Genomic DNA, 27,885 nt, shown 5'->3' with positions numbered 1-27,885 from the left:
AGAGGCAGCAGGTGTAAGAAAAAGTGTAAAATTAAGTGTAAAGTTAAGCATGCACACTTGTAGCATAATTATTGATATACTGTAAGAGCATGAAGGTGAGCAGTGCTTCACAAAGCACATGTGGACAAGGCCCGTAGAATCCAAAGTACAACATGGAAGACAACGGAGGAAAGGAATGAGGAACATGGGGGGGGGGGGAGAGGTCAATTCATATTCTTTCCACATTTCTCCTTGTCTCCATCTCTCGGTTCTACCTTGCTCTATGTAAAATGGGAGGAGGAGGAGGAAGCACGACAGCCACCTCCCTGTGGCCTAGTACTGTTATTTTACTTGCAAGGATTTCTTTTTAACATGAAAGAGAGCTTTTAAAAGTGGCACCCCCCATCTACAGTCCAAATCAGTACAGCTCGTTCTACCACTCCATAACTTTACAAACTCTCCAGAGTTCACTCATTAAGTAACCTGTGGATCACTTAATAATATGTTCTACGGATGTTATCAGTTGTTATCAGTTGTGGTGCATGTACAGGAATACACGTTTTCTTGATCTTTTGGGGGGTCTCCAGGGAAATGAAGAAGCAGCAGCTGTTTATCATGTCATTCTGCTGACTGTATAGATCAGACCTTGCTCTTATGCCACATGAACTAGAAATTTGATGAACGTTTCATGACATCAGAACATCTCAAATCACCACAACAGCTTTCTAAAACAACAGACTGAGGTTGCTTGATGCCAAGTGCCTGAAGGCTGGTACTACTTTAGTAATAACGGATCAAACAATGTCTTCAAAAATAGCAGATGTACAGTTTCTTCATGTGTTCTGCTGGTTATGCCTCTTTTGCTACCTGTGAATTTCCTTTAGCCATTGCTTAGGCAAATGCATCTGTGGTATTAGCCTACCCTCACAGGGTTGTTGTGAGGATTAAGTGAGGAATGGGGAGGCCCATATAGCCCCCCTTGAGCTCCTTGGGATATAAATGTCATGAATAAATAATAGTTGAAGGGTAGAATATAACGTTTTTCCAAACCCTGAACAGACACAGGACAACAGGGATATTCCCTTTTCTCCTCTCCTCTCCTATGTGAAAAAAGGCTACAGAACTGATGTGATGAACTGATGTGAGAAAATGATTTTGCTCTTGGTAATATTTTCTTTATACAATAGACAGGATTATCAAGCATCTTTCATGCGAAACACTTCACAGATGGCTGGCCTCCTCATAGTACATATCTGCTGCTGACAGAAGAGCATCAAGTACCAGAACTGTAGAAAATTGGGAGGGAAACGATTCACTGGGATTGCTGTTTCAATCCGTCATGCAACGGTCAGTGAAAGAAGCAAGTGAATTTGAACAATATCAGGATTTAGTACACATTCCCTTCACGCAAAAATGCCAGTGATAGAAGACAGTTGCAGCTGCTTTTGTCTGGTGACCCCGACCCAGATATTTTATTGATTTACAATAGTTTTAATATACAAAACCACATTTTGATTGAGCAAATATAGAACTTTCTCTGCAGTATTCAATAAAAAGTGATCTCCTCTGCCTAATGTTAAATGTAAGCCTTCTGGACAGGGGCCATTCTGCAGAACCAGCATGGAGCAGCGGTTAGAGGGATCACAGAGGACAGGGAAAATCCAGGTTCGAATCCTCATAAACTTGCTGGGCTGACCTTGGGTCACCCACTCTATCTCTCACTCTAGCCAACCCCATGGGAAGGTTGTAGAGATAAAATGAAGAGGGGGAAGAAGAAGAAGACAAAGACGAAGAAGAAGAAGAAGAAGAAGAAGAAGAAGAAGAAGAAGAGGAGTTTGGATTTGATATCCCGCTTTATCACTACCCGAAGGAGTCTCAAAGCGGCTAACATTCTCCTTTCCCTTCCTCCCCCACAACAAACACTCTGTGAGGTGAGTGGGGCTAAGAGACTTCAGAGAAGCGTGACTGGCCCAAGGTCACCCAGCAGCTGCAGGTGGAGGAGCGGAGACGCGAACCCGGTTCCCCAGATTACGAGACTACTGCTCTTAACCACTACACAATGCTTCCCTGAGCTCCTTGGAGGAAGAGGAGAGCAAGGGGGGGGAGCTAATTGTAAAGTAACTTTTTAGCAAATTGGAAACTATTTACAGAATACTGCAGAGAAAATTTGATACTTTATCAAAACGTGGCTTTTAAATGTTATAAGAGATTGGTTTACATGCTCAAATACAGACATGTTTTATATATCTATATTTTCAGTTACAATAGTGTTTTCAATTATAACTGGTTTCTCTCTTCTCTTGTTTTATCTATATAAACTGGTATCTTTGCTGGCTTCTGCACTATTGTAAAAATAGAGGTAGGGAAAGTGTAAGGCACACTGAGACGGGGATCCTGTCAGAACTGACGCAGTGTTTTCAGCCACCCCACACATTCCTCTGCCTTTTCTCCTAGCGCAGAAGGGTTTCTGGTGAGTTCAGCATCAACCAAGGAGCAAATGCAAGAATTTTATGGCACTTCTACTCAGGTATCACTCATTACATATTGAGATAATAATCCTTGAACATTATAGTAATATTAGAATCCAGATTCTATACTGCACCTCTGATATGTATTGTGCTTCCAACTGAACAGAAGAGAGCAGGTCTTTGCCCCAAGCAGCTTACAAAATAAATTCTGACAGCAAGGTGAGGAGTGGGGAAGAAGTTGGAGGATCACAGGAGAATAATACACCCAACTAAGCACCTGAAGTGTCATAAGTAAGCCCTTCAGTATGCTCCAGAGGCCTATAAGTGTTGGACCATTTCGATCGGATACTCCCTCCTGATGTGGATAGATTCCTCCAAGTTAGTAGGCCCACCACCTGCCTCCTTGATCCGTGCCCGTCTTGGCTGATTAGGGAGTGTCCAGATGTTGTGCGGACCCCCCTGGTTGAAATTATCAATTTGTCCCTTGACACGGGGACATTCCCAGGGGAACTGAAGGAAGCAGTGGTGTGTCCACTCTTAAAGAAAACTTCATTAGATCCCTTAGACCTATCCAATTACCGCCCAGTTTCAAATCTTCCATACCTGGGTAAGGTAATTGAGAGAGCGGTTGCTGAACAGCTTGGTAGGTTTCTGGAGGAAACATCGGCATTAGATCCATTTCAGTCCGGTTTTCGTCCTGGTTTTGGGACGGAGACGGCTCTGGTTGCCCTAACTGATGATCTCCGTAGACAACTAGATCGAGGCGGGTCAGGACTGCTGATCCTTTTAGATTTGTCAGCAGCCTTTGACATGGTCGATCATGATCTTCTGGACCACCGCCTTGCAGACGTGGGGATACAGGGCATAGCCCGTAACTGGTTGTGCTCTTTTATCTCTGGTCGGGGACAGAGGGTGGCACTAGGGAGGGAAATGTCGTTGCGCCACTCCTTGGTGTGTGGAGTGCCGCAGGGTGCAATTCTCTCCCCGATGCTTTTTAACATCTTTATGCGCCCCCTTGCCCAGATTATCCGGAGCTTTGGGCTGGGCTGTCACCAATATGCTGATGACACTCAGCTCTATCTGTTGATGGATGGCCACACCGACTCGGCCCTGAACACACTGACCAGATGTTTGGAAGCTGTGGCTGGATGGTTTCGTGGGAGCCGATTGAAACTAAATCCTTCAAAGACAGAGGTCCTATGGCTAGGTCGGGATGGCATGGGGATGAGGGACCAACTCCCTTCTCTTGCGGGGGCCCAATTAGCGCCATTGCCTTCCGTTAAGAGTTTGGGTGTAATCCTTGATGCCTCCCTTTCCATGGAGGCGCAAGTTACAGCAACAGCCAAGGCGACATTTTTCCACCTTCGCCGCATCAAGCAGTTGGTCCCTTACCTTTCCCGCCCCGACCTGGCCACAGTGATCCATGCGACGGTCATCTCCAGGCTTGACTACTGTAATTCGCTCTACGCAGGGCTGCCCTTGAAGCTGTTCCAGAAACTCCAGCGGGTGCAGAATGCTGCAGCGAGGCTCCTCACGGGGTCTCTGCCATGGGAGCATATTCACCCAGTGCTTTTCAAGCTGCACTGGCTCCCGGTGGAGTACAGGGTCAGGTTCAAGGTGCTGCTTTTGACCCTTAAAAGCCCTTCACGGCCTGGGACCCTCGTACCTACGGGACTGCCTCTCCAGGTATGCCCCACGGAGAGCCTCAAGGTCCATAAACAGCAACACCCTAGAGGTCCCAGGCCCTAAGGAAGTTAGATTGGCTTCAACCAGAGCCAGGGCCTTTTCAACTGTGGCTCCGGCCTGGTGGAACGCTCTGCCTCATGAGACCAGGGCCCTGCAGGATCTGATTTCTTTCCGCAGGGCCTGTAAGACAGAGTTGTTCCGCCTGGCCTTTGGCTTGGAGCCAATTTGATTCCCTCCCTCTCTTTCTTTTTTCTTTTCCTTCCCCTCCTCCGATGAGGCTACATTTTAATATTTTAATGTTCCATTATTTTAATGTTGTACTTTACTTTTGTTTTAAGTTGTAATCATTCATCTTGTTTTTATTATTGCTTGTTAGCCGCTCTGAGCCCGGCCTTGGCTGGGGAGGGCGGGGTATAAATAAAAAATTATTATTATTATTATTATTATTATTATTATTATTATTATTATTATTTATTATTATTATTATTATAATTCTGGTCTTGATTGACCAAACCACCCATTTCCAACACTTTGAGTAATAATGGGAAAAAAGGAAATCTCTGTCAATAAATGTGGCTATTTATGACCTTCTCTGTGTAATCTATAGAGACTCACCAGGGCATCCTCTTAAGTTCATCTGTGCAATTTGTTCCCCTCCCCCTCAGCACATGAAGGCTAACTAGGGAGATCCTGCTCTGAAACCACATGCATCTTAAGCCTCAATCAGGACAGGAGGAACCCTGTGATGTCAGTTAGACTGAGAGGCAATTTCAACCTCAGTTTTTCCATTATCAAGATGTTCCATAGTATCTCAGAAACCTGCTGTTGTCAGAGATACGAGTGGCCAAAATTGTGGCAACCTTTTTTTGGAGTAATACCATAAAATTAGATATCAATGGAAAGACATTTTAATGAAGAATGTAATGCAATGAAGTTTGTTCAGTTATATATATTCTATCAAAGGTTAGAGCCAAATAACCAGAAGGAGACAGCACAACTTGCTTAGGTTGATATGCAGTAGCTTTCCTTCATTTGAATGCAGCCAATGAGCAGGAGGGTTTAGAGAGCCAATCGGGTGTCATCTTGTTTTGGCAATGATCCAATCAGGACAAAGTAAGATTCAGCTATTGATGTTATGTACTGGAGCTGAGAGGAGGGCATTTGTCAGTGTGTTATGTGATTGCTATCAAGTTGCCTGGGGTTTTTGAGAGAGAGCCAGTGTGGTGTAGTGGTTAAGAGCAGTGGACTCGTAATCTGGTGAACCGGGTTTGCGTCTCCGCTCCTCCACATGCAGCTGCTGGGTGACCTTGGGCCAGTCACACTTCTCTGAAGTCTCTCAGCCCCACTCACCTCACAGAGTGTTTGTTGTGGGGGAGGAAGGGAAAGGAGAATGTTAGCCACTTTGAGACTCCTTAAAGGGAGTGAAAGGCGGGATATCAAATCCAAACTCTTCTTCGTCTTCTTCTTTTGTGTTCTTTCATTTGGTAAGCTTGTAAAATGTAATAAAATTAAAGAAATGCTGCAAAGAGTTGACTGGTCACCCAGAAAGCCATGTAAAATAGTACTATTAAGCAAACATGGCTACAGTTATGAAGAAAATAGAAGAAAAATTGGGGAAACTTAACCAAAGGTGGCATTTCTAAATTTTTGAAAAGATATAAGGAGACTTGGTCACTACAAAATCAGACTGATAAGGGCAGGAAAAGGTGCACAACAGCAAGTGATGATAGAAGAATTGAGAGACTGTGCCTACGTGACAGAAAAAATCATCTGGGTGTATACAAGATGACATGGTACAATGTAATGTGAAGTTGAGTGCAAGACTGTTCGGCCGTAGACTGCAGGAATATGGTCTATATGCCAGAATTCCAAGGAAAATGTCATTGTTATCTCTCAGACAAAGGTTTAAAAGATTAAACTGGGCTAAAACCCATGCTAACTGGACAGCGGAACAATGGGACAGTTTTATTTGGAGTGATGACACCAAAATCTTCTTGCTTGGTAGTGATGGCATGAAATATGTGAGAAGAATTGGAGATGATTTACATCCTAGTTGCATTACACCTACTATGAAACACCCAGTTAGTGTTACGATCTGGGGTCATATGACAGCAAAAGGTGTGGGCAGAATTTGCATCATTAATGGGAATGTAAATGCCCCCAAATACATATTTCAGACTTTAACCCAATCAAAAATGTATGGAGCCGACTAAAGAAACTTGTTAGTCAGAAGCAACCCAGCAATAAAACCCAATTAATAGAGGCAATAATTCAATTTTGGTTTCACATTTTTACAGATGCAAAACTAAGAAACTTGGTTCACTCCATGAGAAGGCTAAAGTTTGCCCAACTAAGTATTAACTGACATGGGGAGAATTTTTGCATATCTCATTTTTTTCTATATGTTTCATGTTTCTTCTTTTTGACTGCTGTTGTAATAAATAATCCCTCATAAAAGTTATTGCATTACATTCTTCATTAAATTATCTTCCCATTGATATATAATTTTATGGTATAACTCCAAAAAAAAGTGGTGTTATAAGCCATCATTGCCAAAACAAGATGACACCTGATTGGCTCTCTAAACACTCCTTTTTCTGGTTATTTGGCTATATCTTTTGATAGAATACAGATAATTGAATAAACTTTGTTGCATTACATTCTTTATTAAATTATTCATCCATTGATGCATAATGTTATGGTACTACTCCCAAAAGAAAGTGGTATGAGCCATCAAACCTCGGAAATCCACTTTCTCCAAAAGGTTTCCACAATTTTGGTACTAGTGTAGAAACACACAAACACACCCAGGATATTCTACACCTCTTTTAACATTAATCAACTAAATCCAATAATACACTAAAGTATGGGGCAGAGCTGAGCCAGTTAAGGATCTACTTAAATCAATGGTGATCCCCCGCCAGGTGAGGGGCCCAATCCAGACGCCTCTACTGCATGGAGCCAGCACAGCCACCCCTGGCAGAAGCCAGCAGGGATTCAGGTGTGAAGGAGACTCTGGACAAGGTGAGAACTGCTCTGAAGTCTGAACACTTCATTTAATAATTTGAATTAAACCCTAGCAATAACAATACTGAGTCAAAATCCACAGTAACAGCAAAATGTATCAGCCCAAACTATACAAGATATGAAGGAAAACCTTAAATAAGTCTATAGTCACACATCAGACCAAACACACCAAATATCAAATTGCACTGAGACTGACCAACCCTCAAACAATTCACATTAATAAGTCCTGACAACAAAACACAACACCAGTTCCCAATTACCATAAAAAATAATGAATCTAACCCCAAATCAAAATCATTGTTATGGGAAAAGGAGGAACAGCCATTTCTTTATCCATTTTCTCCACTTTATGCATGGTATTAATATATATTTTCCTCTTAGCCTTCTACTTTTCCCACTTTAGTGTTCCTTCCAAGAAAACTGCTCTTCTATTCCTGGGCCCCAAATTTTGCTCATTCAGAACTTTTTCCAGTTGTATGGCATCCTTTTTGAACTGTACAGTGGTCCCTCGGGTGAAGAACTTAATTTGTTCCGGAGGTTTGTTCTTAACCTGAAACTGTTCTTAACCTGAAGCACCACTTTAGCTAATGGGGCCTCCTGCTGCCGCCACGCCGACAGAGCACGATTTCTCTTCTCATCCTGAAGCAAAGTTCTTAACCTGAGGTACTATTTCTGGGTTAGCGGAGTCTGTAACCTGAAGTGTCTGTAACCCGAGGTACCACTGTATAGCATAATTAGAATGTGACCACACCAGAAAGCCTTTGTTCTGGGACATGGTCTACAAATTCTTATGGCTGCAACCTTCTGAATTCCCCAATGTAGAGAGACACATAATTGGAAATATTAAGAAGAACTTAATATTCATTTATCCTCACATCTGTCCATCTTGAGGAGGCTCATCATCAAGTAGCAAACATGTTAAATAGCATTGCACAACAAAATATTAATTAAAACCCAGTCTTACCAACAGCCCCCACAAATCTGCTAAAAACAGCTTAGAGGGTTCCAAATGCCCTCTGGAATAAGACTTGCTGCCAAGAGGCTACTAGCAAGGGGGCAGATCATCCTTCTCCCGTGAAAAAGTTTCAAACCATAGATGCCACTGTGAAAAAGGGCATCCTTTGAATAACCTTCTGCCACATCTGTGATGAAGGACTCTAAAGTAGGGCCTTCAATGCAGTTATAAACAAGTAGCCAGATTTCCTGAGAGAAGGTGGTTCTTCAGTTACTCTGCTTTAAAAAGGTAATGATCAGCATCTGGGGTGGGGGAACAAACTTGGTCCAAGAAGGAGCTGGGAGTCAATGCCGATATTTCAAGATTGTTGCCTGTGTGCTGCCGGTGGTCAACTCCTGTTGATAACCTACAAGTTGCATTATACTCCAGCTGCACTTTCTAAGAACTCTTTAAAATACAAGCTCATGCACTAACATGCCATATTATAAATATTTATTATTTACTGAATTTATATACCACCCTATACCCAGGGGTCTCAGGGCGGTTCTCAGAATAAAATCAATATACCTACCACAAAATAGCTAATAAAAATACATTTTAAAAGGGCAGAGGATGTAAATCGGATCAAACAAAGGCCTGGTTTAAAAGGAACCTTTTTGCCTGGCGCCTAAAGGTGTATAATGAAGGCACCAGTCAAACTTCCCTGGGGAGAGCATTCCACAGATGGGGAGCCACTGCAGAAAAGGCCCATTCTCATGTTGCCACCCTCTGGACCTCTCAAGGAGGCGAAACACGAAGAAGGGCCTTAGAAGATGATTTCAGGGTTTGTGTAGGTTCATTTGGAAAGATGCAGTCCTTGAGGTATTGTAGTTCTGAGGTAACTAAGACAATTTAGGTGCCTAGATATACAACTGAACACATTTCCTAAGGAAGTAACCAGTTTTTCAGTCATATTGTCCTTTGTCACTTACTTTCACATTTCACTTACCTCTGAAAAGAACACAGAGAGGATAACTAGACTGATCCAGTGAATAACTCCAGCAAACTGTGATGCATTTGAAACTGAAATTAAATAAAGATTATTATGAAGCATCATTTTGGTTTCCCAGCATGCAAGCTGCACAAAACATAATGAACCCAACATTCTGAAGCCTGCCTTGATTAAGGCTGACCCCTCAGGAGACTGTGGGCCAAATCTGGGTTGGGAGAGAAGGGACAAAATGATGAAAGAAGTGAACTCCCCACCAATTGCAGAAATACTGGTAAATATTCACAGCTAGTACACAACATTAGAGATATAGGCTCAGTCGAGACATAACACCAATTGTGGTTTTTATTAACAATCATTTAGAATGCCCACCTTGGTTTAAGCTTCACTAAACAAGCTTAACATGATTTACAGTTACTTGTCTGCTTCCATTTTCCATCTTCTCAACTTTCCCAACTCTGAGCCTCCAACACATATTCTCCCCTACTGGCACAGGATCAGACATTTCACCTCCATTTTCAATTAGCTGCAATTAGCATTATTGTCCAAACCAAACCGTGGTTAATCTGAACTATGGTTCATTGAAACAAATCAGGTTTATAAACGATGGTTCCAAGTTTGGCTTCTTTCAGTAACAAGTCCAAGATTCAGGATTCAAAAGGTACCAAAAGTAGAATATAAGAGCCAAGAATGAATTACAGTCACTCAACGCCTATGATTGCATGTAATGCTAGGCCAAATGATGGTTTAGTTTGAATGATGCACTGTCTTGCAGGAAGAAGACTGCGGTTGCTATGTTCATCCATGGTCCTTTACCTCAGCACAGAAAGCTCTGGTTTAGGGTTGGAACTCAGGATTGTGGTTAATCTCCTTAACCATGATTTGTAGTCTCCATAACCATGATTTGTAGTCAGTAATAAAGTGGAGACGTGCTCCTCTTTGGAAGCCAGCATGCTTGTGTCATTACATGATGTGTGAACCAGGCTACATGCCATGAGACTGATCTTCAATTTGACCTGCATTAAGCCTTCCTTTGTCCTCATGTAGAGTGTAGGAAAGGCGTATTACTAAACAACCATGTTTAATTCTGGATGTAGGTGGGGGAGGAAGAGAACACGCCATGTTTTGAGGTTCTGTATCTGGTGCCAGAGAAGAAGCCAAAAAGCCTGGGAACCCGTTCAGTGCCTGCGTGTGATGGATTAGTAGCTTGGAGGGAGGACTCAGGAAAGCAAAAATTAGCACAGTTTATCATTATTTACCATGATCACAGTGCAATACATCCCACGAGAGAAAAGATGTTGGCCTTACATAGTGGTACCTCGGATTAAGAACTTAATTCGTTCCAGAGGTCCGTTCTTAACCTGAAGCACCACTTTAGCTAATGGGCCTCCCGCTGCCGCCGGAGCACGATTTCTGTTCTCATCCTGAAGCAAAGTTCTTAACCCGAGGTAATATTTCTGGGATAGCGGAGTCAGTAACCTGAAGAATATGTAACCCGAGGTATCACTGTATCTGGATGCATGAAAGGAAAACTCCAAGTTAGCCACCTGCCAGCACAAAGCAGACCTTCGAAAACACCCTGGACTCTTGCTGTGATGCTAGTCTCTCTCAGGAGCCTTTAGGTAGACCAATTTCCCCTCTTTATGTTGAAAATGTTTCATGTGTAGTAAAGTGTTAAAGTAACTTTGGGAATACATACAAGTTTTGTTTTCTTCTCAATAAGGAAAAAAACTTCAAGATTTCAGGGTTGTGTGCAGGCACAGAAAAATGCAAAACTGTAGCAGAATATTAATCTGTTTGAGTGAAACACAGTATTTCACTTTTAGGTTTGTTTTATTTTTTAAATCCTGTAACTCCACTACCTATGCAATGTTGCACTGACACATTTATAGCCCTGTCTCCATATTGTGAAATGCTAAGAGAAAGAAGGAAAAAACCTCAGCTACATTGTTCATTTCCAGCAACGTCCTGATGGCTGCAATAAAGGGAAATGGGAAAATGCCATCAACAAGGCAGCAACCCAGATGTTGGAAGGAATAAAGGAATGTGCAACATTCTGTCTGCCCTCTTGTGTTCAACTAAAGATGTGCAGAATGGACAACATGCAAGACAATAAAATATTTTTATTGCACCCCCTACTCCAAGCCAGTATTGACTGTGAATGCTAATGGGTATTCTAAAGAGCCATACAATGAAAAGATCATCAGTTGCATTATTTACTTATTCATTCTATTTTTGACATTTTTTGCCCTGTAACAAGTGTTCTCTGGGCAGCTTACAGAATAAAAACAAAAAAGTTTAATAAATAAATAAAAGGACTTATAAAATAAAATGTGGTGTAGTATTAAAAACCGACTAAAAATGAATATTAAGATTAAAAATAAAGTGCAAATAATAACACAAAAGGCTAGAACTAATTTTAAAACTACAGCGAGATTTATACGGCCTGGGATTTTTTTTAAGGTCTTCGTCTGCAACATTCTCTGATGGGCAAAAATCTTGAGTGCCAGAAAATTCCAGAAAAAGAAATGCTCTTTCCACATAAAGCTCCCTGCACTTAGAAAAATAGAATACCGGTAAATGGAGAAAAAATCTATTCTACTCCCAGATGTGCTGTGTGAAAGAGTGACCCTATGCAGTTGAAGGACAGCTGGCTGAGATTCTGCAGGCTAATGCAAGCAAAGCAGAGAGCTTAACATTTCTTTTAATGCTGGGTCTTCCCTCTCAGCATGATGGTTCTGGGATGCTGTCGTGAAATCTCGCAGGGCCATCCAAGTTCCCATGAGATGTCATGTGAGCATCCCTAGCCTTCCAGATCAGTCTTGTGCAGCTGTCTAGGAATGGGAGACTGGATCCAAAGGCTCCCGTCCTCCATTGAAAAAAATCCCTTTATTCCACTGTCACAGGTTTCCCATGTGCATTTCTTTCCACACATATTTCTTGAATTTCCAAGTTCAAACAGAGCAAAACCTTTTTTGGAAAAGGTACAGAAGCAACACCCTTTCCCAAACAACAGCATCAATGGCTTTAATCCCAGCTTTCAAACCAGGTGCTTTCATTACTAGGGCTGGCAAATGCGCATTGATACACTTGTCCAAAACCCAATATGAAACTCACATCGTGATAACCAGTTTCATAATAATAACTTGGAAATGTATCACTGATCATGATGTGTATCGTCGCTCAAGATTTCTGCAGCTGGCTCAGCTCTCCCCTGCCTCCTGCAGGCAGCAGCAAACCACAAGGGCAGTTGGCTGACGAAAGCCACCAGTCTGCCTGGGAACTTTCCGAAGAGCACAGACACCTACAGGGAACGTTCCTCTGTAATGCAGGCAGGCATGTTTAACCCTCCTTCCTCACTTCTGCCCGTCTCTCTCTGCGTGTGGCACCCCCACCATGTCTCTCGTCATGTCAGGACGTCATGTCAGGGAGGAGAAAGGGAATGTTTGAATGGGTGGGCATGATGGTTGTTTTGAGTCTTATTTGGGTGGGAAGCAGGTAAGAGTTTATCTCAAGGTCTTCTGGCAGAAGAAAGAGTTCAGAGTGGACTTAGGGCTTAGGTGGCACTTAGGGAGAGCTGTGCGTGTAGTGGGGGAGTCAGGCTGTATTTGGCAGTAACGTCCCAGTCTTAGGACGGCTGGCGAGTCCAAAAAGTTGTTGCAATATCAGATAGTGTCTATCGAGGTATTTGGAGATTAAAATTCCTTGGGTTTAGGTTTTAGTTGCCTTGTTTAATGTACTTTTAATGTGTGATATGCTTTTAGTTTGAAATATACTAGCAGGCAGTGGCTTGTGAGGGTGGATGGGGAGGACTTCTCAGGCTTTGAGCTCTTGGACCCTCCCGCCAGTAAGTTTATGGTGGTTTAAGTAGAAGGGGAAGAAATGGAGGCAGTGAGAGATTTTACTTTCTTGTGTTCCATGATCACTGCAGATGGTGACAGCAGCCACGAAATTAAAAGACGCCTGTTTCTTGGGACAAAAGCTATGACAAACCTAGACAGCATCTTAAAAAGCAGAGACATCACCTTGCGGACAAAGGTCCATATATGGTTTTCCCAGTACAGTGGTACCTCAGGTTACATACGCTTCAGGTTACAGACTCCGCTAACCCAGAAATAGTGCTTCAGGTTAAGAACTTTGCTTCAGGATGAGAACAGAAATCATGCTCCGGCAGCGTGGTGGCAGCAAGACGCCCCATTAGCTAAAGTGGTGCTTCAGGTTAAGAACAGTTTCAGGTTAAGTACGGACCTCTGGAACGAATTAAGTACTTAACCCGAGGTACCACTGTAGTGATGTATGGAAGTGAGCGCTGGACCATAAAGAAGGTTGATCGCCGAAGACTTGATCCTTTTGAATTATGGTGCTGGAGGAGACTCTTGAGAGTCCCATGGACTGCAAGAAGATCAAACGCATCCATTCTGAAGGAAATCAGCCCTGAGTGCTCACTGGAAGGGCAGATCTTGAAGCTGAGGCTCCAAGACTTTGGCCACCTCATGAGAAGAGAAGACTCCCTGGAAAAGACCCTGATGTTGGGAAAGATGGAGGGCACAAGGAGAAGGGGAAGACAGAGGACGAGATGGTTGGACAGTGTTCTCAAAGCTACCAGCATGAGTTTGACCAAACTGTGGGAGGCAGTGGAAGACAGGAGTGCCTGGCGTGCTCTGGTCCAGGGGGTCATGAAGAGTCGGACACGACTAAGCAACAACAAAGTAGAGGACGCTTTCACCCCGGTGTGGCTCCCTTTTATTACACACACAGCCCAACAGGACAACAAGAAGAACCCACCAACACCATATGAATCAATATGGCTAACTTGACCCAAGAACCCCACACACCCTCATACACACAAACAGATCCCACTGCAGTCAACTAAAGGAAGGCCACCACACTCTGGGGCCCCCAACCTCTCTCAATGCCAATGAAAATTAATAAATGGATATAAAGAATGAAAGTTTACTATCCACCTCCCTTCTCTCTCCTCCCCCAACCTTATACTGTATACCACATTAAAGTCTCACGTCAAATATAACTGAGAATATTAGGGGGGCAGACTTCCGGTGCTTCCTGCCTTAATGGATGCAGCTCCCATGCTAGCGGAGATCATTTGCGGAAGAAAACAAGGATGATTTGGGAGTAATTGTCCTTGCAAGCTCCCCCAGGGCCTGGGGGGAGTGAGCTTCACTCGTAGATCGTCTTGATAAGTGGCTCTCGCTCTGGTATAGAACCCGAGAGGCAGTAGAAGCTGAGTGTAAAAGCGCTTCGCATATCAGTAACCCCCCCCCCATGCGGCCATGAAAAGCAGAGGTGCTTCTGTTTATTAGGATGAAATTGGCTCTAATTTACAGACAGGTGCAGAATGAAGGGGACAAGATTATAAACTGCCAAGTGAATCCCATTACTGGGTTGCAACATTTTGAACTGGAAAGATTTCCTTTGTTGAAAAATACGGTACGTGAGGGAGGAGGGGAGTTTTTACCCTTTTTTACATATACTATATTTTCTATATAAATGATTTGGCAAACCTCCCCCTAAACGATAACAAATTGATAAAAAGCAAGAAGAGAAAAAGAGAACAGAATTATATTTATGTATTAATATAAAAATAGAACTGTGTGAGAACACTGAAAAGATTTAAAGCATCTAACTTCCACTGGACGGCAATTCGGATTATGGCCTTCGAAGACCTGGCGCGGCGCCAGATTGTTAAGAGATCTAAGAATTGGAAGGAGAAATGGAATTTCCTTCCAGAGCTACGGCGGGAAACCAGATTACTCCCTTACTCAGACACAAACAACAAAGATGGCATAATGACGCAGCTAGAATTTCAGCAGAAGAAGAGAAAGATTGGAAAAGCGGAAGAAGAGATGCTGCTGCAGGACATGATTAGAACAATGAAGAAGCAAATGGGAAAATAAACATCTCACACAGAGAATTTACAGGATACAGAACTCTTTTTATTAAATATTAAATATCTCAACACAAATGGAAGTCAAGAACTCTGTAGCTATGGATAAAGGACCAAGATCAGGACTTAATACAATTGGATTAACTAAGATTTTGGAAGCAGGGGAAAATAAGAACTTTGCATCCCAAAACCCAACACACAGGAAGTCACTCAAAATTTATAATTGGCTGTATAATTGATCTATATTTGGATGGGAATGGTAATATGATATTGATAAAATGTGGCTGTTATTGGAGTTTAATAATTGAAAACTAATAAAAATTATTATTTTTAAAAAGAATATTAGGGGGCGGGCAGGGTAAGCATGACTTTGTCTTCCAATGAGGACAAGACCATATTAAAAATGAACATAAGATTTTAGCTAGAGTTCATTCATTTTCAGCTTTGTAATCTTGTTATACATAAAAATGGCCTAGACATCCTGTTATTGCACCTGTAACCTAGTTTTCAGGCACCATGTGGCACCTAGATTGTCTAACTGAGTTTCTAACACCGATCTGCACCAGTTCCCAATTTGTTACCAGGTCAAGTTCAAGGTGTTACTATGGACATATAAAGCCCATAACAGAACAGTAATACATTCTCCAGAAATCTTTAATGGTTTAGTCAAGCATGCAATCAGAGTAAAATTTCATTTAATTATACACATCAAATAAAATAAAATTCAGTATTTCCCCAGATTATTATAAGCTCCGGCCTCATTTCAGACAACTTGATACAGTATATTAAAATACTGCAATGTTTAGCTGGTGATATATTGCAGTGTTGAAAATCAGATATTACCCAGCCCTATTAATTACTCTGGAAGACCAACCAACCCCATAGTGCTGCCGGTGGAATTCAAATGTACATCTGAATGGGACAGGTGGGGAGAAAGTGGGTAATGTTAGGTCTGGGATGAGCCCCAAAGGAATATCAGCACATCAGAGGTTCACAAAATTCCATACACTTCACACCTCATACAGCAGGCTTCCCCAACCTCGGCCCTCCAGATGTTTTGAGACTACAGTTCCCATCATCCCTGACCACTGGTCCTGCTAGCTAGGGATCATGGGAGTTGTAGGCCAAAAACATCTGGAGGGCCGAGGTTGAGGAAGCCTGATTTAGACACTATTCCCAAGCTATTTCCACCCACCCACCTGCAACCCATAGCACATTAGCCTCAATATAACTGCCAAAAGTTTCAGGAAACAGAAAAACCTGCTACTCACACTGGAGAAGCTTTATATCTATTAGGAGTTCCAGAGTCAGCAGGATCACCACCAACACTACACAGGCTACCAGGAAGCTGTTGAGACTGGCACTGAGCAAAAAGACCTGCCACACAGCAGCTCGCCTCCCGCAGCACGGCTTAAGCCAGTTAGATCTGAAGAAAGAAAAACAGGGGGAAGAAGGGAAGAAAAGCGACAGGGAAAAAGGAAGATAGGTAAAGAGTAACAGGACAGAAACTGTACAGCTATCTGTATAAGCAGAAGGAATCTCATTTGAAAAGTATCCTCTGAATTTTTTTCTGAATATTTTCTGTTTGGTCAACCTATACAATACAAAGAATAAGTATGAATCTCTGGGTACATTTTACATTACAGGTGAAATTCTTGTTTAGACAAGCCTACCTAGATGCTTATAAGGTTGAGGTAATTTTAATCTTTTAGTATTTTAATTTTTGTATGTTTTTAAGTATGGTTGCAAATTTTTATTAATTGTGTTGTTTTACCTTTTGGTCAGCCATTTTACAATCAAGCGGTATATAAATTTTGTGAAATAATGATAATAATAATAATAATAATAATAATAATAATAATAATAAACAACCAACTCTTATTGGAATGATGAATGCCTGTATCTCTCTGTTTTCTTTTATTTCTCTGTATTTGCTCCGCAAGTAGAACAGAACTGGACACCTGGCAAATCAAAGCTTCCCTATAAAAATACTTTTTCAGAGGGAGAGCTGTGCTAGTCTGTTGCCCATCTCTGCATCAGACCCCGTGCAGAGATGCTAAGACTCCAACACCCACCATCTCTGACCATCAGCCAGGCTGGCTTAGGCTGATGGAGTCCAGTAACATCTAAAGGGCCACAGATTTCCCCATTAGAGGGAAACTGAAACAAAGGGAGTAACATCACCATACAGAAAAATCTTCTTTTAAAAGGTTCTAAATGTCACTACAGATGTGCTGTGTTATGAAAATCATAGAATTGCAGAGCTGGAAGGGACCCTGGGGGTCATCTAGTCCAACCCCCTGCAATGCAGGAATCTATTTGCCCAACCTGGATCTCAAACCCATGACCCATGATTAAGAGCCTCATGTTCCACCAACTGAGCCGCCCCACTACGGTTAGCAGCACTGCTGTTTTCATTTTCTAAATTCACAGCTTCTTGACAAGACGTTTTAAATTTAAAATGAGCAACTACTTGGGTTCTGTAAATGATCTTACTAGCACTACATTATTGCTTTTGTCTTTTCTCTACATTTCATACCATTTTCATGAGTGGTACCTCGGGTTAAGAACTTAATTCATTCCAGAGGTCCGTTCTTAACCTGAAACTGTTCTTAACCTGAGGTACCACTTTAGCTAATGGGGCCTCCCGCTGCCGCCGCTGCGTGATTTCTGTTCTCGTCCTGAAGCAAAGTTCTTAACCCAAGGTACTATTTCTGGGTTAGCGGAGTCTGTAACCTGAAGCGCATGTAACCCGAGGTACCACTGTACAACTCTGCTTTTTAACTCTTGACTTTTCCTATAAATTTCCCAGAATGGACAGCAGAGGGCAGAGATGCATGTCTTTACAGAGATTATAGAATATAACATTTTAATTTCAATCTGACTGGACAGGTTTTTCAAAAAAAAAATGAGAGCAGTAATGGAACTGGCACAGGTTTGTATTGCCAATGATAAAAGATGTGTTTAGAGCCAGAAGTGTCTGGAAAAACCTTAATTTATTGTTTCCTTACATAGGGTCATGTTTGCCATTCATCAGAAGTGTGCAAAGTTATATATAAATATTTAAAAAGCTTGTATTATCTAAACACATTTAACAGCAAAACAGCAGAAAAGTACAAATTTAAAAGAGTCACCAGCCACTATCAAACTACAGCAAACATTTTCAAGAAGAAAAGTATTCTGTTGGCATTGAAGAAAGAGGTGGCCACCTGAGATTTCCCAAGGATGGGCTGCACTCCTGCAGAATCCATCCACTTTGGGGCAAAGGAGCATTCATTCAAATGAAACTTTAAATAATGCCCATAAATTAGAATAGAGTCTGAGGTTAAAAACCAACAAGATGCCACCACAAAACAGTCAAGAGGGCATCCTCCTGGCTGCAAAGACCAAAAGCTAAAACATGACAGACACATCACAACTGGTTGAAGTTGTCCATGTGGCGACAGTAAATCTAAGGGAGGGGGAAACTATGAACAACAGAGAGATGGTCAAGAGGTTAAGCTCGCCAAATATCAGACATGTTCCTGAAGTGAAAAATGCAGCCCTCAGCTGAAAGAATTATATTTACCTCCCACCGCCCTTAAATCAGTTCTTGAGTGACATGCCTGTGTTCAACCACACATAAATCATGCTACTTGGTTTAAAATGTAGGAGAGAATACTGATACAGGCAAAACAATGATTCACACAAAAGGGCTGGTCAGCATGCTATGGGTGCCACAAAGAAACATTTTAAAAAAGCACATGCCACATAAGGCGGCCAATCCTGTCACAGTAAGGTAAAGGTCAAGGGACCCCTGACCACTAGGTCCAGTCGTGACCGACTCTGGGATTGCACACTCATCTCGCTTTATTGGCCAAGGGAGCTGATGTACAGCTTCCAAGTCATGTGGCCAGCATGACTAAGCCGCTTCTGGCAAAACCAAAGCAGCGCATGGAAACGCCGTTTACCTTCCTGCCGGAGCGGGACCTATTTATCTACTTAACGTGCTTTTGAACTGCTAGGTTGGCAGGAGCAGGGACCGAGCAACGGGAGCTCACCCAGTCGCGGGGATTCAAACCACCGACCTTCTGATCAGCAAGTCCTAGGCTCTGTGGTTTAACCCACAGCGCCACCCGCATCCTGTCACAGTACAAAGGTTGTTTATCTGCAGTGGCTCAGAAAACACTAAAGCGAGATTTTCTCCACAGCACCACAAGTCTGTGGTGTGTAGAGGGAAAGCTGCCTGGACCACTTGGCAAGGCTCTGTATAATAGCTCACTCCTTGGCAACAGTTGTATTTATGGATGGCACAAGAACATACAAACATGCCTCACACATGGTCAGACTCCGGGGTCCATCTAGCTCAGTACTGTCTACACTGGCTGGCTCTCCAGGACTTCAGACCAGGAAACCATCCAGTTTCTACCTGTAGATGCCAGGGATTGAACCGAGGACAGTCTGCTTGCACAGCCAGCCCTCTGCCACTGAGGTCGGGCCCGGTTCCATCTTACAGCATAGATTAAAAGGGAGAGCTAAACTGCAGTAATATTTTTATTCCGTTCTTCCCCCAGGAGCTCTCCACACACCTTTGAATCCTCAAAACAATGATCCAGTAAGGTAGGTTAGGCTGAGAGGCAGCAGCCAGCTTCAGGCAACCACTGAGCTTTGTACAAGTCAAAATGTGATCCATCACAGCACTCTGGCAGCAGATCCTCCACTTATAATCCAAAGCACTAGACAAACACTTTGTCAATGTAACCTGAAATGAGCAACACAGCAAGAGAACACATTTTTTGCCCACTGACTCCTCTAACTAGATGCAGTTCTCCAGGGTCTCATGGTCCTTCCCAATACTTTTAAACTTGAGGTGAACTTAGGCCCTTCTGGATGCAAAGCATCTGCTGTACCAATGAGCTAGCAGTTCTCCAATTCTGGAAATGGATGGCAGTGGCCCTGGAGAGGCAGAGTCTGAAATAATGTAACCCTGCACCAGGGCACTCACTACCTATAGCAGGGGTCCTCAAACGTTTTAAACAGGGGGCCAGTCCACTGTCCCTCAGACACTGCTGGGGGCCAGACTATAGTTTGGGGGAAAATATGAATGAATTCCTATGCACACTGCACATATTTTATTTGTGGTGCACAAAAGCAGGAAAAACAATACAATATTTACAATATACTTTAAGGGCATTGCACATGGTGTCATTATGGGCACTAGCCAATTTGCTCTGTTTTGCCAGAAATGTAAGGATCTCCTTCTGCAGAATGTGAACATTTTCAAGAAGATATATTTGGATTAAATGCAGTGCAGTTGCTCTAAGAGTGAAGACATTGGAAGAGGCAGCACAGGCAGAGCTTGGCCATCACAACTAGTAGCTGTTGAGAGTCTTCTCCTCCATGAATTGGTCCAATCCAGCAACGTCCAGTTAACTTGGTGCTGTGTGCGTGTTCTATCCATGGCCTTGGAAGTATGTGACGATCGGGGTGGGGTCCACTTAAAGGGAGAGGCTCTTGGAGATTTCTGTTGGGAGGCGAGGGAAGTGACCGGTTAAGGGGATCTCCCTGCCCCCTGGCCATGAGCAAAGGTGAAGACTGCAAGCGCTGCCGACCAGAAGGGGAAGCTACAATGGAAGTAGCAGCCCTCGCCAGGATCCTGCAGAGAAACCGCGGTGGCTCTGGCGGTGCTGGCTCTTGCCGTGGAGGCCTCAGGGAGGCGGGCGATGGCCAGCGCAGGTCTCTTCCCCCTCAGCGCAAGGCTCGGCGTACTGATTCCCCTCAGAGTCCAGGCGACTTTGGCTTGGGGATTTGCAGGAAGGGAAGCGGGTCTCCAGGTAATCGCCTCTCTCTTAAGGCAGGCTGTAAATGCCCAGGAGAGCGTGACGGCACAACGACTCCCCTTCTCTCCTGTTCCTGCGATTTGACAGGGAGCGGGAGAATGAAAAGCAAAATGTGGAGCTCGAAGCCGAATGACTGTTGAGGGAATAGTTGAGTAAGAAACTGCCTCTGCGCAAGAAAGACGAAGGAAAGGAAACCGGGGAAAGAAAGGGAAGCGAGAGGAGCGGCTTTTCGGTTGAAACTGCCAGGAAACAAAGCAGGGAGGGCGGGAAGTGCCAAGCGAACCAGGGAAAAGAAGCCGCTTAGCAAGGCGACAGGAAGAAAGGAGCGTGGAGTGAGAGAAAACCTCGGGGTTCAGTCCACAACAGCCTCGCCGCTCCTGGGGCTCCTCCGTACCTCGTCAAGCCAGAGCAGCCTCTCTCCCGGCCGACGAGGCTTCGCCTTCCCTGGCCCTCTGGACCCGCATGTTCCCTGGCGCCACCCACCATGTTCCTGTGCCGCTAAAGTTTTGGGCCAAGACCCGTTAGACAGCGGCGGGTCCTGCAACTGCCGAGCGGACCGGGTTCAGGACCCTGGCGCACCGCATCTGGCCCGCAGACCGTAGTTTGAGGATCCCTGATCTATAGCTTACAGCTCTGCATGAAACTGTTATAATAAAAAAGGGCTGGTGTTTGACAGTCCTGTTATGAATGTTTAGCTATGATAGTGGCTGGATTCAGATGACCATCACAGCTTAAAAAGCAGAAATATAAATGAGTCGCTTTGCACAAGCAAAGAAACAATCCCAGAAGCCCCAGCTTCCTACTGTCTCTGAACTGGGAAACTATGGTCAGTAGCTTCCAAGGAAGCAAGGACACTAAAAAAAAAGTCTTTAAAATATACTGAGTGGGACGGGTCAGGAATGCCACTATTAAAGAGAAGGAAGAAAAGCACATCTTTCAACATTTGTCTCTGTGTAAAGCCAATCTGTTCCCAGCTCAGATTTTCTGTAATACACTAGTATTTAAATGAATGTTCAACATGGAACAAGAGTGGGAAAAGATTACCATATTTCTTTGGTAATGAGCCACGACAAACACTTCAACTCAAGCTGCTAACAGCTGCCCCTGTTTCCGCTTCCTTGCCTTTGGGGGGGGGGGTCCTCTACTCCAACGTGCCGCATTGTGGCATATTAACAGGTACACAGTTTTGCTCAGTATGATTTGAAGATCACAAAATAGAAAAGAAATAGGTCACTTAAGGATGGACAGATGGAAGCCAACCCTTCAGTGTAAAAAATGATTTTAAGGAGATGAGGATGCCTAAGGATGCCTAAGGAGACCTAGGCGTTGTTTGCCACAGGAGCACATGGATGAATTTGAGTATTTTAAGAGGATTATCGTTTCACATTTACTAATTCATGTCATCTGTATACTCATAGTGATCCCATTTTTCAGTTCACAGGCTTATGCAGCCAAACTATCAACAAACCACACATGACGGTATAAGCCAACTTGGCGGTTAGAAACACTCCTAAAAGCAGCCCAGCGAGAACAGAGGGCACTCAATGGCTACAGAATGCTGGCTGCTGAAGTGAGAGGGGGAATGCAATAGCGTATCTAGAAAAATAAGTCAAGTCATTGTCTGGATAGGTCATTTCAAGCATTTTCCACTTTAGTTGCCATATTCCATGTTCTCCCAAATCTGGGCAACCAGATTTGGAAAGTCACAAGAGGGGTTTTCTCACTGTCTTCCCTGCAAATGATGCAGCATGGATCCAGAAATCCTATCAGCATTTCCCTCCAGCTGAAAACCCTTATCAAAATACTAGTTGGCGTATTTATAGGACCTTTCTTGCAAAACTGACCCAACTGCGTGATCCGCTTTAGGTTACAGGAAAAGAATGAAGATTGACAATTAACAAACATTAGGCACTTGCCACCAGGAAGATAGGTTAAAACAAAGGTCAAATATAGGCTTACAGACTATATGCAGTTGTCCAAAATTTAGCCTCCTTGTTATTATTTAATGTGTATACAGCCCTTCTTCCGAATCACAGTTCACAACACAAAAATACAAAACGAGAACATAAGAATTCAGGTTAAAAGCAAAAGAATAAAAACATTTCTAACTCAAGGTTGTGGGAATGAAATTGCCTCCTCTCCCCCAATGAAATAAGGCCCAAGTTTATAATAAGTATGAACTCCTGTTTTTGCTGGAACATTTTGTTTCAGGGTAGATGGGTTACTGCCCAAGCACAGCTACACTAAAACTCTAGATTTCTCACGAGCAGTAGCAATCACTTCTCTTTCAAAACACGGATTCAAAATGAACCTGGAAGTCCCTTCTCCAGATAGTGGGTGAGACACTCTTCACTTAAAACTACAATGAGCAAACCAAGCACTATGGCTGCCAGTGCTCCCGTCACTCACTGGCTGAACATTGGCTTGCTTTTGTCTAGAGACTTCCATTTTAAAAGAAAACCAAAGTATGGAACAGCCTGAGTGAAAACTGGCCAACCGACAGTTTGCTGACTCCATTCACATCAAAATATGTCCTTGGGGATCGATGTGAGAGCTGCTCAAGAAATCCAAGCCTTTACTGCAGTTGTGACTGGGCCCTGCAGTGCCCATACCACAAGAAATGCTGACTGGGGGAGCAGTGGGGGCACCAGAAGAGAGGGGTGGTTGTACACAAGAATGGAATGGCTGGAACCCTGAACAGAAGCCCTCCATGCTGCAAGGCAGAAGGGTGCAGATAAGCCAGGCCCCAGGCTGGTTCGCCAGTGTGACCACGCAGCCCTGATCTTCCCACCCCCAGTCACACTGTTGCTGGGAGGGTGCCCCTTCCATGCCATACCGGACGCCACTGACTAATATTGGATTTAACCTCCAAGTGCCTATCGATGTAAGAGCTAGAAGCTGCTTAGCATAGAAGCTAAAGGAATGAGCTCTGAATTAGGAAGCTACTAGTAGTGACTCCCTCGTGTCGGTCAAGAGGCAAGCCACCCTCTTGGCCTCTTTCCTCCACCCCAACTGCAGTAGGGAATAAAATTAACCTATTTTGCAGGATTCACGTAGGAGAATTACGTCAGATAACATGTGCAAAGCACTTTGAACAATAAAAATGCTCTGTATTACACTATTCAGTTTTTTTGTATCCTTGAACTTATGCTTCAGCATTCTTCTGAATAAACATTGCTTTTGGGGGGGGGGGATTATTTGCCCCTGATAATTCAAAACATTTCTTGTTCAGAAACATAACTGTTTGAAGCATGTACTGTAAACACGTTAACACAGTATGCAGGAAAGTCGCCTCAGTTAAATACAGAAAAAGTGTCTAGATATGTCAGTTTTATTCCTGAGCATCTTCATTCCTGACATTATGTTGGCAACCTCAGAGCAGTTGGAAACTCTCATACCGAAATTCCACTTGGACAGCAGCGCTGCGTGTATTGGGATGTCAAGTCACCACACCAGTTAAGGAGCCTTTCAAGGAAGGTGGTGGCGAGGAGCCCAATATGAGTGGGAACTTTTCACAAGATAATTTTCCAAGTGGAAAAAGAGGCCCCAATTTACTGACTGTGGACAGACTCTCTTGCGTTGAGGGTCTGAATTGTGAGTCTACTCCTACTTGGAAAGCCGTTCCAGAAAGTTATTACTAGGAATTTTAGTTCCAGAAATACCTAAGAATCAGAAGAGACTATTTATGTGTGCTACAGCAGCTGCGCAGATGCTACTTTCCCAAAGATGGGAGGAGGACAATTTACCTACAAAAGAAGAATGGCCGATAAAGATGATGGACTCTGCTGAATTGGCGAAAATGACCGGGAAAACCAGAGATCAAGAGGATACTCAATTTAAGAAAGAATGGGGAATTTTTTAAAGTTACTTGAAAGAACAATGTAAACAATTGAAAACATTGCCTGCCCGACTGAGTGAGTACGGAACAAAAAGCCCATGGCAACTTTGTCAAGGCAAACTAATTGTTAAATACAAAGTAACAAAGAAGACGCCTGTTTGAAAGTGGACTCTGCTCCCTCCGCTTATTTTGTTTCTAATAACTAATAATAACTAACCAAAATCAGCGGCTGGGGGAGAACAAAGAGAGGCAGAAAGAATTTACAGTGAGCGGCAGTGAAGGGACGAAAATATAAAAAGACAGAAGGGAGAAGACATAATGAACGCTTTGGAAATTCAAATACCGTGAGCTAAAGTTTAGTGGGGAAGCGCAAAGTTCTCCAAGCTCCTCCAAGGAGATCTAGAACTCCCCCACGCAATCCTTCTCTCTCTCTCTCTCTTTTTTTGTATTCTTCCTTTCTCGCCTTTCGCCTCTCTGTTCGGGACTAGCTTCATTCTCAGCGGCTTGATTAACCCCCTTTTCCCCTTTGGTGCATGAACATGAGATCCTGAGAGTAACATAACAATACAAAAAAGGGAAACCTCTAAATAATATTATTTGATCAAAGAACGGCGGATCCCTTTGTGTGGGACTTATACTTTAATACGCTGGATTAGAACTTGAGAATAACTTTGAGCATTACACCTTTCCCTTCTATAGGGGGGTTATGTCTCTAATCAGTCAGAGCTGATTCTGAGCGTAACATATTCACTCAAGCTCATATTGGACATATACCTACCTACTACCCACGCTTTTTGGATTTTGTTGGACATCTTTTTCCCCCTCTTTTTTTAAACAACAATTTAAACAAACAAGAAAGCTTTAAAATAAGAGGTGACTTTACCCTTTGATTTCCGCAGACACTAATTGGATTGGACTGTGTTACTTTTTTATATTCAATATGCTATCTAAGTTGGATTAGGCCAACAAGTGGCTGAAGAGTTTAGAGTTGCTCCAGCCTGGATGGATTAACTTCTGTGAAACATTTTGGGAGACATTTTTGAATCAGACGGGTTTCCCCCCCGTATATTTCTAAAAGATTGTTGACTTGATCCACGCCAGTCACCTATTCTAAACTGAAGGAACAGTCTCTACGGTTGGGTTAATACCCTTACTGGCTTGACATATTCTATTGTTGGGTTAACTCTCTTCACGGTTGGGTTAATAATTGTAATGGTTCTAGGGGTTGCTCGTGCGTAAGTTGCCGTTACTCCTGGCTAGGTTGCCTGGTTGAACCCTTTCTGTCTGGACAGCCTCAAGTTCCGTGGCTGCCTCAGTCGCTGGCAGAATCCGTCAGTGGGCGTTTCTTAAACCGCTTCCAGGATAGAAGCTGTTTGACGCCCAGTCTCCTCCTACTTTGCCTGCCCGGAAGTCTTCTGTGCAAAGTGGGTGTGGGCAGTGGAGTACCCGTACTCTCTCCGCTGGTCTCCGGCGAAGAGTCCTGGAGCCACCTCTCCGATTCCCCCATCTGCCCCCCTTCTCCACTGGTGTTACGCTGATTTCCTTCCCCAGCGGATGGGCTGCCTCTCTCCCTACTGGGACCCTCTCCACCATCCCTCTGGAGCCTTCTCTCCGCCTCCAGCTCCGATGGCAGTTCCCTGACAATAACCTTACTACCTTTAGTAAGAATTTATATCTTTGGATGATAAGACTACTCGATTGAACACAGTGGGATACCTAAAGTAACTAATTGGAAGAAAGGTTTTGAATTTAACTTTAAGATTGAGGGATAGGGAGGGAGGGAGAACCTAAAGGGCTCATTTAATGATACCATATGTCTTTTGGTATATAAAGGACCGATGAACAATTGAAAAGGTAATAAATTAGGTTCGGAACTCATATCTGCAGCCCAGGAACTGGACTGAGATATTCTGTAAGACTCTAGATGCTTTTGGATGTGGCTGAGGAGCATAATTCAACAATTTTTATAGAAGGGACTTCTGAGCTTTATAAAAAGGAGATTTTTGAAAAAGGAAGAAAGAGACTGTGAGCCCTTTAAGGGAGAGATTTAGCTGTAAAATATATAGAGTGAAAATAAGGATACAATGTTGGGGGGAAATGGGGAAAAGGCAGGGGGGATCCCAGGTGAAAGGAAGACATCACGACAAGAATAAATTAAAGACCTAGACTTTCTATGGTTAAAAATTAAGGAGGAATTTAAACAAAGTGAATTGCACACGGAAAATAAATTAGGAGAAGTGCAGGAGATGACAGACAGAAAGATAGAAGGAGCAGTAGGAGAACTTTCCATTAAAATTCAAGATTTATCAACCAAGTCAAAAACAATTGAAGAAGCTAATAAAAAAATCCAAAAACAGATGGGAGAGCAGAAAAAGGAGACGGAAAAAATAAAGGAAGAAATGAGAGAGGTGAACAAAATGCAAGATCAAATATGGGATAACTTAGCTATGACAGAAATGCGACAGAAACAGCTACATTTAAAATTTAGGGGAGTAGGAGAAGAAGCGAATGAGAACATAAAAGAGAAAATGACTAAGGAGTTAACTAAATGGCTGGAATTGAAAGAAGAAGAGGTGGCATACACGATAGAGAATGCTTTTAGAATAAGAATGAGACCCCAACAAACCAAGTTAAAAAAACCTCTTGGGGACTGTCTAGTAATCTTCAATTCAATCGAGATGAAGAATTTAATACTAAAAACAAGTTACCCAAAAAAAGTACCGTATTTTTCGCCCTATAGGACGCACCGTCCCATAAGGCGCACCCAGTTTTTTTTGGGGGGGGAAATTATTCCCCCCCCCAGGCTCGAGCTTCCCCCGACCCCAGAACAGGCAACTCTCCGCAAGCCACGGGAGCACAGCGCCGGGCTCCCATGCCTTGCGGAGAGCTACGCCAAGCCTGGGCGCGCTGAGCTCAGCGCGCGCAGGCTTCAGCGTGCAGGCAACTCTCCACAAGCCCACGGGAGCCCAGCGTCTCTTATCCCGAAGCCCCGGCACGACTGCCTAGCGCGCCGGGGCTTCGGGATAAGAGGCAGCTCTGCGCAAGCCGGGGGAGGGCTCCCGCGGCTTGCACACAGCTACCTGAAGCCCCGGCGCGACTGCTCAGCGCGCCCGGGCTTTGGGGTGCAGGCAGCTCTGCACAAGCCGAGGGAGCCGGGGGGGACTCCCGCGGTCTCCCAGGGCTTGCAGATAGCTTCCTGAAGCCTGGAGAGGGGTCAGTG

At 43.5% G+C, this 27,885-nt stretch overlaps 1 protein-coding gene across 8 annotated transcripts in view; it reads right to left on the bottom strand.

Moving 5' to 3' along the window:
• Positions 1 to 27,885, bottom strand: part of TMEM266 (transmembrane protein 266) — a 96,753-nt gene that overhangs the window by 24,620 nt on the left and 44,248 nt on the right. For all 8 annotated transcript variants that reach the window (XM_083399029.1, XM_083399031.1, XM_083399034.1 and 5 more), the window contains 2 exons: positions 16,280 to 16,434; positions 9,104 to 9,177 (listed from right to left, as the gene is read on the bottom strand). In XM_083399029.1, coding sequence (XP_083255155.1) covers positions 9,104 to 9,177; positions 16,280 to 16,434 — 229 coding nt within the window. The remainder of the gene's footprint in view (positions 1 to 9,103; positions 9,178 to 16,279; positions 16,435 to 27,885) is intronic.

This window comes from Podarcis tiliguerta (genome assembly GCF_965153285.1).
Source record: "Podarcis tiliguerta genome assembly, chromosome: 9".
Taxonomy (NCBI): domain Eukaryota; kingdom Metazoa; phylum Chordata; class Lepidosauria; order Squamata; family Lacertidae; genus Podarcis; species Podarcis tiliguerta.
Note: the sequence above shows the minus strand (reverse complement) of the source record. Positions and strands in the feature narration are given on the sequence as shown.